General features: G+C 29.2%; 1 protein-coding gene across 1 annotated transcript in view; it reads left to right on the top strand.

Annotated features, from left to right (window-relative positions):
* LOC113378870 (kinesin-like protein KIF13B) overlaps positions 1-12,906 on the top strand; it is an 80,102-nt gene that overhangs the window by 60,116 nt on the left and 7,080 nt on the right. Inside the window, exons 18-25 of the mRNA XM_026619502.1 lie at positions 5,288-5,359; positions 5,543-5,762; positions 6,525-6,713; positions 9,703-9,894; positions 10,372-10,516; positions 10,856-11,004; positions 11,198-11,340; positions 11,669-11,903. Coding sequence (XP_026475287.1) covers positions 5,288-5,359; positions 5,543-5,762; positions 6,525-6,713; positions 9,703-9,894; positions 10,372-10,516; positions 10,856-11,004; positions 11,198-11,340; positions 11,669-11,903 — 1,345 coding nt within the window. The remainder of the gene's footprint in view (positions 1-5,287; positions 5,360-5,542; positions 5,763-6,524; positions 6,714-9,702; positions 9,895-10,371; positions 10,517-10,855; positions 11,005-11,197; positions 11,341-11,668; positions 11,904-12,906) is intronic.

Here is a 12,906-nt window from a genome sequence, read left to right as displayed (position 1 = left end):
CTTTTCATGAAGAGCTTGAGTTTTCTTTATTGAGATGATTAAAATAAGCGCACGTTATTATTGAAACCGATATATTCATTTATGGATTTATACTAATATAAATTATTTCATCAACATAAATTATTAGGAAGTATTCTGAATAAGACACTAAAGTAAGCAGTCGATGCAAACTTGTACTAATTTGAAGCATTCCCACAGTTCACGGTCATTTTTAATCAATCCATTACTTTTTGGAGTCTTCAGTAGATACATGTACCCATGTTTATGCATTTTCTGCTTTCTCGATAGAATTCAGACTACGATGAATCGAGCTAATCGATCCCATCGATCTTTCATCCGCCCATGGGATTACTGGGATGGTTTGTTGGTACGTTGTCGACCTTTTTCATCGCTTCATTTTGTGAATCTGATTGCAATTTCAATATTTTTGATACTGGTACTGAGTTGGCCCTAACACTTTTAAAAGCTTTTGCCTAATTAAGGGTAATGTCTAAAATTACATTATGCGCTGTTGTACACGAGTAAGTGGCATTATAATAAGTCCCAAAACCAAATGAAATTTTTAAATATTCAAATATTTTTGGCACCTCAGAACTGAATGTACAATCAGTAATTAACTTCCCGTAGAGTAAGTTATTGTAATCTTCCAAAAATCGAAATTGAAAATTTAATTTTTTTACGTTTCAAAGGTTTCTGAGCATTTTGGCATATTCAATTTGTAATGATGAGAAGACGTTTTGATTAATTTTTGGCAAAGACAGACTCAGTCATAAATAGAGAACTAAAAGTGTAAATTTTTTTTGAGAGAACAATGCATCCGATTCGAATGATTCAAAAATCATTTTGCTTGTGAAGATACAATTAGTTTTTGTGGAAACCAAAAAAAAATATTTCGAAAAAATATGTTTTTTTGAATATCGAGAATGATTCGGATATTAATTTTAGTTCTGAAATTTAAAATTTTGAAGCTCAGTTTATAATAATTAAAACTTTGCAATTCAGTTTATATAATTCTTAAAAATATGAGATGTCACTATTTAATGTTTTAAGTTGAAAATCATATTATGTTGTCTATCGTAACCATTTTTTAAACAACTTTGGATTCTTCTTATACATAATTAAAAAAAATATTTTACATTTCTTATTTATTTATTGTTATTTCATAATTATAAAAACTATACAAAATTTAAAAATATGATTATGATTTCTGTTGATTTTGTTTTGTTAAATTAATCTCGAATTGGTCTTGGTTCTTTGAGTTCATGATTCTGCCAGGCTGGGGTGTCAAGGACCAGCGAGCCAGCTCCGGCTCTGTGTCCGGTTAAAAATGAGATCGATGCTGGCATTCGCGGCTGCCCGCGTAGCATAGCCGGGGTCGCTGGATGTGACCCTCCTTCTTGGTCCCATTCGGTCGATTTCTTATTGCGATCCATGCGATTGAGGGGTTTGTGATACCAATCGTGCTGCAGCGCGCTGCCTTGAGGCGCTGCGAATTCAAACAAATAATTAAGCATTGATTAATAAAATTTAAAAAAATCAAATTCTAGCTCTTTATTTTGCCACCGCATTTTTCTACATTTTATAAAAACACTTTGTTCTGCCGTAAGTTTTCACCATATTCAGATACCAAATGTTATGAACTATATGAATAAATGAAATAACTCACAATGATAATTATAATTCCAATGCATTTTACAATTGGATCATATGAATAAATCATGCTATTAGATTTTTTGTGTAATCAATAATAATCAATTAATATGAAATTTGCGTTGTACTCTATATAGTATCACTTCTGTCGTTCTGCGCGAAAAGTATTCAAACGGTATCAAACGGTATCAAAAAATCAGTGCTTAAGTAATAACTTAAACCAAACGAGAGTTTAAGTTAAATGATAAATAATAGCATATCAAAAAGTTGAAATTGTTAAGTCTGTTTATATATGTTCCAAATAATTTAGTTATAGTTTAATAGTTTAATACTCACAGTATTTTCTATAAACATTCTTTAAGTTCACTGGAAGCATGCCCTCTGAAATTGACGATAAATGCAAAAATTAGATTAGACATATTTTATTATTAATATATACTGCTTTTTTCAGCCAAATATGGTCTGAAATTTACTAGCCCAGTTTTAAATTAATTTAAAGAATTTAAGTTTCAAGTTGGATTATTTGCTTCCAAAAAAGTATATAGTTAAATAGTATGATAAACATGTCTATTAAACTGCAAAACGAAATAGGTGATATTTTGAACTTGGCAGATATAGATTCAAATTATTATTTATTATACACTTACTGCACTTCGGACAACAGTCTGGAAATGCTCTCATTACATCAACAGGTGTGAATTCATCACAATCGACTCGATTGCATCTGGAAAATGTAGATATGTTTTATGAGCATTTTTAAGGCATATTAGTTTATGTTCTTTCTTACCCTTCGACGTATCTGTATGTTCCCGACCCCCTGTGGCACATGATACACATACCCTCGATTGGCTTTTCGAATTCATTGTCTAAGAAATGCATTTTTCTACACTCTATCATTTCCAAACTATCTTCTCCTACCATCAGCACTGAAAAAAACAAAAAATAATATTACAATATAAATTTGGAATATGTCACGATAGATTTTTTCCACGTTCAAGTAATTTGTATGGGTTTTGTGTTCATTAAAGACAATTTCAGGTTTATATCATAAAAGATATTTTTCTCATGATTTATTTTATAACAATTAGGAAACTTAAAAAAATATATTTTTAATATATAAATGAATGAAGATTATCAAAATTCCAAACTCTTTTTATATGTAACTGTAATATTTATGACTGTTATATAACATGTCACGATGATTTCAATTATTTATTACAATATTTTGTCAATAATAACAGACTGATTAATTTAAATTATTGAGCTTTTTGAAGTTTGTGGCTTTTATTATTTATTTTTTCGTTACCTACTTACTCGGATTTTTAGTGATATGCTCTACTGATGCTCTTTGAGACTGTCCATATGGGTGTGATGAAATAACACCACCGGACTGAGGCTGTAAATTTGCTACTGCAAAATGAATACAGTTACTAAATATTTCATCAGAAAGACTGTTTATTAACTCTTTCTAGCAATATATTGAAATTATGTATAGCAAAAGTTTTTGCTTTCGGTGACTTTTGCATATCATGTTTTAATACTTACTCACCGTTTAATCAATTTATTTAATTTTAACGACTTCAAAAATATAGTCCTTATTTAAACTTACCTTGAGTGTTGGTAGGTTGTGTAATATTTCCTCCTAAAAATTTAAGGTTAGTTATAACTACAGAACATTTCATTTTTATTTAGGCATTGTCAGACATTTTAAATATTATTACCAATAGTGTCTCCATAAAATACATGTTCAGTTTTGTTGTACTTCACTTTAAGACCAAATTCGTCTACGTTTTGAAAAGCTGCAAATTTAAAAAGATTTATTTATGGAATTGTTTCATAAATCAAATACCGTGAAATCTACATTTTTATACACAAATATGTTCAGTTTTGTTGTACTTCACTTTAAGACCAAATTCGTCTACGTTTTGAAAAGCTGCAAATTTAAAAAGATTTATTTATGGAATTGTTTTCATAAATCAAATACCGTGAAATCACATTTTTTAATCACAAATTTATACTAACGCTTAGGTGCAGTTTCATACGATACGATCTCGAGTTCTTAAGAATGCTCTTAGAATGATGTTTAACAAAATTTGGAATAAGTCGTAATAATTTATTGAAAGCAATAATTCATGTATATGTATGGGTGTTTTGGTCACAATAACGAATATTTAATTTTTTTCTTTTCCTCTTATGTCCATTGTTATTTTTTTATTTGTTTATTTATTCACATAGGTTAAACTATTCGGTCCACAGAGACTATTATAACGTTCAAGATATAAATAATATAACAAGCAAACTCTTACCAAATTTGGTTTCATATCTGACATGGTAGGCATCTTCGTCGTCATTACTATTGCCCGATCCCTCTATATTATCATCATGCTTTTTTCCACTTCTAGATTTTACTTGTTTACCAGCTGCCTTCCGTTTATATCTGGTTTGATCGTCAGTCGTGGGTAAATCTAAATGTTCAAGTGGTACTGCTTCAATCATTAAATTCGGCGAAGGGCTCAGTGAATTGTTTTCTATTTTAAGGAACGAAACTGGTGCAGTTTCAGTTTTAACATCTCCACTTATACACAAGAGTACTGTCACAGAAACACCCAAAGTTATCTTGAACGCCTGCATGGCATATGGTATATCTTTCGGAGGGTTCTAATGATTCTCTAACTGATCTACTAGTGTGCGGGCTCTTTTTATATTATGACCATTTCTTATCTTTACAAAACAATACGAGGTATTTTCATAAAATAATGCCCCTTCTTCGGTCGCAATAATCGCTTCAGTTGATTAGGAAATTTTAAATAAATAATTGTTATCATTAAATATTCGGCTTTGATGTTTTTTTAAACATTATTTGTAATGAATATCATAAATTCTCAAATATAAAACAATAATTCAGCAGCAGCTAGGTTATCGAATATTTTGAATTTATGATTTATATGTGAGAAATGATCACCGCAACGTGAGAACGTATTGCGTTAGTATACGCATATAAATATACACATATATATTATCGCAATTGAGGATACTATATTTTAATAGTCCTACGTTTTTTATATAGTATTTTTAACATTTGTTATTTTATTTATCTTTATTTATTTTATCTACACACGAGCAAGAGTTTATTACTCGATGATGATCTAACCATTATTTCTTTGTTGTTAGAATTCATATCGACTTTGGTGCGAATATTTTCTAGAGGTTTACCTCAAAAATAAGAAATTTTATTAGTTGCATCATTTTTTTATTTTGGCCTTGATGATTTTATGAAAATTAACAATAAAATATATTAAAAAATTATTATATCACTTGCAGCTCGATATTTTTTCTCAAAACCGCTCACGCTTTTCAGTAACTTTGCAAGTTGCATCTAAAATGGTTGGGAAATACCTTCAAAACTTTGTCAGTCACATACTTTGGTTTGTGGTTTGTTTGATGTACCTTAGCGGTCGATGAGGCAACATATTTAACATTTATGATTTTGTTTCTTCGTTGATTGAAGGCACTTGTCGTTTTTTTTTAATATTAAAATATTTTAATTAACGATATAATAATTGATTATATTATTAAGTAGAGTATTTGACTATAAAATCAAAGTAATGGCTGTTGAATTTGAATGTTTTTCTTTTAGGTACTCAGTAAACCAGGAGTAATTACGGGCGGCGTATATCAGTTGCGCCAAGGCCAACAGCGTCGCGTGCAGGTACAAAATAATTTGATAATATTAAATTATTTATGTATTTATAAACATGTATTTTATATTCACATGATTAAAGTATTATTTGGGTTTTGCTTAAATTTTTATTTGTCAACATATATTTTAATTGAATATTTCGGATTGCTTGCGTTTTCAATTGAATTTTTCAATTTTCATATTCATAAACAGGTGCTGGTTCGACCTGTACAGAATTCAGGCACATTACCGATCATTTGTCAAAGTATCGTGGATATTGCGATGGGTAGTGTAATTGTACGATCACGTCTTCAAAGACCATTAGACAGCTATCAAGAGGAGGATTTGGCAGTACTGAGAGAAAAGTGGACCGAGGCGCTGGAGAGGCGTAAACAGTATCTCAACTCTCAAATACAAAAGATTGATAAGAAAGGTAAAATATTTATTTATTATTACTTTACGATTTTTAAATTAGTAATCTTAAATGTAAAAAATATAAAAGAGAGTTCAAAAATAACGTTGCAAAAGTCTCATATTTTTTATATATGAACTATTTGATTATATTATATTTTAGTTTAAGAAAATAGTTGAGAAGAATAAAGCACTTACATGCGCTTTTATTCATATGTAATCATTTCCACAGCATCTCGGCTGAGCTAGTAAAAACATATTTTACATATTGCATTATAATGACTATGACTGTTAATCTTGAACAACTTCCCGCAGGGTAAGTTATAGTAATCGCAAGAAATCTCTATGTTTCAAAGTGTTCTGAACATTTTGGCATAGCTTAGAAAAAATTGATGTATGTGTGTTTGTGTATACAATTTTTTGTCGACGATTGCCAGAACACAGATCAACCGATTTGAATGATTAAACAAAAAATTTGATTCCTATTGATAAGGAGACGTGCTAATTAGTCTTTGGCGAAGGCAGGTCCAGCGGTTTCGAAGATACGCGGAAGAAGTCCCAAAATATAAGCACATCAAATTATCACATATTTATAGAGATTTTGTTAATATTGGTACAATTTTTTTTTTGCTTTAATAAAATCTAAATTTTCAACAAAAAATAACAAAATAAAAAAAATAAAAAATCTATTTTTTTTTCAATTTGCTTTGAGGCACGATGTGATGCCTCACTAGTTAGGTACCTACAATATTAAATAAAACTAAATTATAAATTTTTAACATAGGAGAAGAAAAAACGGAACAGGACAAGGAAAGAGAAGCAAGTTTAATTCAACAGTGGATGACTTTGACTGAAGAACGAAACACCGTGATGGTTCCTGCTGCTGGTTCTGGTATTCCAGGTGCCCTCGCTGCTTGGGATCCTCCCCCCGGGATGGAACAACACATACCAGTACTCTTTCTTGATTTAAATGGTAATATTCATTATATATATATATATATATATATATATATATATATATATTAGTTTCTGCTAATGATACCTGAAGCTTTATTTTACTAATTAGCATATGAACAATATCAACACCAAACCTACCGATAATTTTAAATACCTATTCCTACCACACGCGGTCAAATTGACCGATAATTAAAAAGTTATTTATTAACTTCCCGAAGGAGAAGTTCGTTTTTACCAAAAAATCACATTCGCTAATTTTATGTTTTCTCGACGCTTCAAAATTCTGAATCGAATGAGATCAAATTTGGAAATAGTATGTGTGTGTGCGTTTGCGTGCGCGTGAACAGATTTTTAACCGTAAATCGATTTCAAAAATTTAAAAGCCATTCGATATATGTCGATGAGGACTATCGTTGGTCAGTTTCGGCCAAGCCGTTTTTTGTATAAATCGCAGAAAAGTGAAAATTTTCGCTGGCACAATTTCTTGTAATAAACTGTTGAATTTTTTTTTTTGATGAAACTTTTTATGTTGATAGATATCATGTCCTAAATAACATACTAAAATTTTACGTCAAAGTTTTGAAAAAATATGATAGTCAAAATTTGTGTCAGAAGATGCTTTTGTGATGTGATGAGTTTTTAAAAATTCGACGATTTTTATGTTTTTTTTGACAGTAGATACTATAGTCTTGTAGATTATATTAAAATATTACGGCCCTACGACAAGTCGTTGAATTTTAAAAATTCTTCAAATTTTGCAAAAATTATTATCGTTTTTTTGGCATTTGTCAAAATTAGACTTTCGATCGACGTTTTCTCAAAAACGCCTGAAGCGATTTCATAAATTTAAAAGCCATTCAGTTTTGTGAGACAATCTGCTGAACCGTTTCTTTGTAATTTGAAAAAAAGTGTTAAACTTTTCGTCTACATTTAAGCTCATACTACCGAATCGATTTTAAAAAATCGAAAACTGTTCGAAAGATATTAGTTGGGAATGATACTGATTAGTTTTAGGTGAAAATCTAACGAACCGTTTTCTTGTAATTAACTGTTGCAAAAAAAAAAATTAGGCCGATTTTTATGGAACTTTTTTTGGCGATATATATCATGGTCTTATAGAACTCACTGAAATATTACGGCCTAATGACAAGTAGTTTAATTTTAAAAATTCATCAAAGTTTGAGAAAATGAGTAGTTTTTTTGAGGTTTGTTAAAATCAAAATGAGACGATTTACTTGGTATAACGATAGAGTACTTCTTGATGAACATAGTAAACCATTAAAGTCCTACGGAAAGTGGCACAATTATAAAAAAAATTATTGATTTTAGAAAATTTGCTTTTAGAAAATACCCCGAGTTAACTTGTTCGTTCGTTTTCAATTATGTGTAATGAATCCACTCGGAATAGTTATAATCATTTAGGAATTAAATTATTTATTATTGATTAAGTCGATTATTTACAAATATCGGGAAGTTTATGTAACTTTCCTCAAGGCAAAATACCAATACCAACTAGTTTTATTATTAAATTCCGATATTGAGTTATTTGTTGCTTAATGTAATAATAGAGAAATTTTTAAGATTTTTTTTGATATTAATTTTTATATAATACTTAAAAAAAATTATATTATAAAAACAAATTAAAAAATATGTTTTATACAGAGTATCATATGCATACATAATATACTTTATTCGGCTTTCTCACATTGTTTGCAAATTGATTTAGTCCGTTTGCTCAAAATTTTACGTAAAAATATTTTTTTATTTTGTAACTTTTGAAAATTTTTATTCAACATATTTTTTGCCCGCTCAAATCCGAACGTATAAATGGTGTTAGTGAAAACTTGATTCTATTGGGATTTTGTATATGCATCGCCAAGATCAGAAGCTAACTGGAACAAAAATTCCTTCCTGTAAATGTTTTCACTTGACGTTCATACAAAATCTACTCTTTTGTCCAGCTATGTCTAAAATTTTTAAGAACATTTAAAGTGGGCTGTCTCCAACTTTAGAACAACGAACTTTTCAAGTGGAATTGAACAATCTCTCTTTTTGTCTTTTCCAAGTAGGGAACCCATTTATTATATTTTACTTCACGCGCCAAAAATATTATTAGTATTTACTAAGAACTAGAATATTTTAAGTTTGATAATGGCATTTTAACTTTTTAAATGTTCTTTAAATAAGTCTTACAAGGAGGTTAAAAACGGTCAATATGACCTGCATTGGTGGGATTAGTGTTAAATTCAATTGCATTATCATAATGGGATTACCCTCGTCCATTATCACAACTCTAAATCAAAATTTCAAATGGCAAGTTTCAAGTTTTTAACTTCCCATAGGGTAAGTTATAGTAATGGGCCAAAAATCGAAAATGAAAATTTTTCTAAGCGTCCGATTTGAATGATTTAAACAACTTTATGCTTGTGTTGGCGAAACGATTGCTTTTGGGGAAAGAATTTTTTTTTAATTTTCAAAAAAAAAAAATTAATATCAAAAATTTTAATTCTCATTCCAACTAAAGTTCTAAGCATCACTTATATATAATACTTCAAAAAATTATAATAAACTATTTGAAAACATTTAATAATTCTCGAATATTTTATTAAGGTACGCGAAGTTCCAGCAATTTGCCTTAAAGCACGACACCACTAGTTATTTTATGTAACTAACTTGATGATGTTTGATGATAATAAATAATGGCTTTCTATGTTTAATTATAAAATATGTATTCTATAGGATTTACTTCTTAACGTAAGTAAGATTATTAATGTTTTAAATTTGTCAAAGAGCGTACTTTATTATTGCGTTACGTTTACATTTATTGTGTATAACAATATATTTATTATTAGATATGAATAGTAATAAAACATATATAATTTGCTTGAATTGTTATAAATAGAAACATGTTTTTTCGTTTTAATTTACAAACGCGACAGGTTTAATCGCACAAAATTTACAAAAATAATCATATTTTTTACAAATGAATTCTTCAATAATTTCAGCGGATGATTTATCATCGTCTAAAATGACAGGAGGAGAGTTTGTGACAGTCTGTGGTGAAAATTCAATTCTGCCAAAAGAACACGGAAATAAATTTTATCAACTTCAGATTTTGCATGAAAAGGACGTTTGCGCAGTTGCGGCTTGGGATTCATCTATGCATGACAGTCAGGCGCTAAACAAAGTTACTGATGGTGTGTAGAACTTATAGTTACTATGTTAAATTATTGGCGTGTAGAATTTATAAATTAGTACGATAAATTATTATTCATTATCGCATATATCACGTGACGTTTACATTGATTTAGTTGCTATCGCTTTTATTTTATAACCGTTGACATAGTTTAAATTTGATGTACTTAGCAATCTTCAAATTATTTAATACAATTTTTAGAACTCTCTTTGTATTTGTCACAATGTCGTGCCCATGGTCATCACTGATATTGATAATTTTTTCCTCCTGTATAATATTAACAAGCACACGTAAATTAAGAATTACGTAAGATCAAACCACGCTTTTGCCTTATCTCTTTATCAGTATTTATTCTCTAATATTTTCATTGTATTACTATTTTCGTCATATGAACTTGTTTTCATTTTGTACTCTCAATGTCTTTTGAATAGTACTTTATTGCATTTTTTGCTTATTTTTTTATAATTTACTATTACAGCAACTGAACAGGTGTACTTAATATTGCGGACAAAAGTGCGTCTCTCACATCCAGCGCCAATGGAATTAGTACTTAGAAAACGCTTGGCTTTGAATATTTATAAGAAGCAAAGCTTAACTGAGAGATTTCGTAGGCGGCTTGCAAGGTATACTGAATCATTGAATTATTTTAAAAATATTTTTTTATTTTCATCACTGGCATGTGTTTGTAAATATCAAATTATCCTTTTTTTGATCTAACCTATTCTTATCTCAAACTATTCATACCGGACTTCCAGTTCTTTGATGTAAGTAATAAACATTTTATTGTAATATTGTAAATTATAATGCAATTGATAGGACGTTAGACAAGCGTTTTTTCTTGTTGGGAATTAGATTTTGTACAATAATAATGTCATTTAAATGTCTGTACACTTTGACAAATATTTTTGAGAATGATCATTCCAAGAATGAAGTAATACCTGTTCTAATTTTTAAATATTCAGGACTGAAGGTACAACGCAATCAGGTGTAACATATGAGGTTGTATCAAATGTCCCAAAAGCTTCTGAAGAATTGGAGGATCGTGAATCTTTGGCACAAATTGCTGCAAGCGGTGATAATTGCTCTTCAAGCGACGGTGAAACGTATATAGGTATATTTATTTAAATAGCCTAATATCAAATACTGGATTTTTTCTAATAACTAGAATATTTTTTCAAAAATATAACTGAAGATTATCAATTCATATTATTCTTTAAAAATGTTACGTATTATTTTTTTTATATAATAGCACTTGAATTTCTGTAAAATTTGTATATATATATATAAAAAAATATTGATTACAGAGAAATATACACGTGGTGTAAGTGCCGTGGAAAGTATTTTGACATTAGACCGTTTGAGACAAAGTGTGGCTGTTAAAGAACTTCAACAAGCTCAAGTTCAGCCTATGATGAGAAAGACGGCAAGCGTTCCTAATTTTTCACAGGTATAATGTTATTGATTAATCCACTAATATATTATTGATTAATTATGTTTTATTATTTATTTAAAATGATATAAATTTATTGAATATTTAAATATGAATGTTAAATTTAACATTAATTTAAATGTTCATGAAAATAAAAATATGAATGCTAAGCTACTCAACTATTCAAGATTTTACATTAGAATTCTCTCTCAATGTCTTCATGAAAGTTTGTAAACAATTATTTTTGTTCAAAAAAATGCAAGTTATTTAGAGAATTTTCACATATATAAATCTCTCTCTCTTCTCTCTCTTTCGTGTATTAAATTTTTACTTTTTTTAAATACAGATGATGCACTTTGATACTAGCATGGAGTCCTTGATTGGTTTTGGTCGTTCAGAAAGTGTTGCCGATTTGAATTCTGAGTTAGTTGGGCACCTTCTGCAGCAACAAACAGGATCAACTGGTTCTACAGCAGCTAGTGCTAGGTCGCGCACTGATTCACGCAACCGACACAGTTTTGCTGGCAAAGGCTACAATGATATTAGCGAGCTCACGGCGGCTAACAAATCTTTCGGCCTAGGTGAGTTGCATGTTTATTTACAGAGTTTTAATTTTTATGAGTTTTATTGTTGCTATGTGGCTACGTCGATCTAAGACAACAAGATTATTCTATTTAGTTGATTTGATAACTAAGCACGTCTCCAAGGTGAATTTTTTTCTAACTGTTTATTTCATATTAACAAGATTTGCACGTAACTTTATATCATAACCTGTAATCTCAAATTTCAAACAAATTTTGGATTTTTTGCCTTCTAAAAATGGTTGAAACAAATCAACCAAAGCTTATGCAATTTACCAAAAGGCTGTTGATGATTTTTTTTTTTTAATTCCTGGCCAATATAGATACTAGCTACCAATATAAAATGAGGGTTTAAGAATGATTTTGGAAATTCTAAATCCACATTATGAGTTGAATTTCATAAACATGTCCAAACAAATATTGATTTCAGAAATGTATTTTAAATAATAAATGGCTATTTTGGATTCATTTGATTCGGTTTATTTTTATTTTATGAACAGATTGCTCCTATAAAAGCTTGTTCAAATTCTGATTATTTCATTTAAATTATCAGAATTAGCAAAATTTGGATTTTGCGCATCACTAAACTATGTTGAGCTATTTATACATTAAGAAAATTTTTGTTGTCTTAGATTGCTAATTGGCAACAATGAACAAATTTAGACGCAAATGTAACTTAACATATTGTTCTTGAGAAATTTACAAAAAGAACATTTTTGTGTGTTCATATTTTTAATATTCAGATATGTTTTATAGCTTAGCATATGTAGAATTACATACGCTGAATTTTATAGCGGAAACAAGAAATTATTTTATATATATATATTTTTTTAGAAAACTGTTAGTTTATTATAGTTGAGATATTAGACATTACTAATCATAGCCAATTAGGCATTTTGATGAAATTTTATAAGATTAGTTTAAATATTCCTGGCAAAACGGTATAGCGTTTTATTTACTTTTGAAGAAAATCAAAATTTTATTATAGTATTTTACAAGGCAC

Source organism: Ctenocephalides felis, unplaced genomic scaffold, assembly GCF_003426905.1.
Source record: "Ctenocephalides felis isolate EL2017-DRISC unplaced genomic scaffold, ASM342690v1 CF-g0.4_SCAFFOLD_01886, whole genome shotgun sequence".
NCBI lineage: Eukaryota > Metazoa > Arthropoda > Insecta > Siphonaptera > Pulicidae > Ctenocephalides > Ctenocephalides felis.
This window is presented reverse-complemented; position numbering and strand designations above follow the sequence as displayed.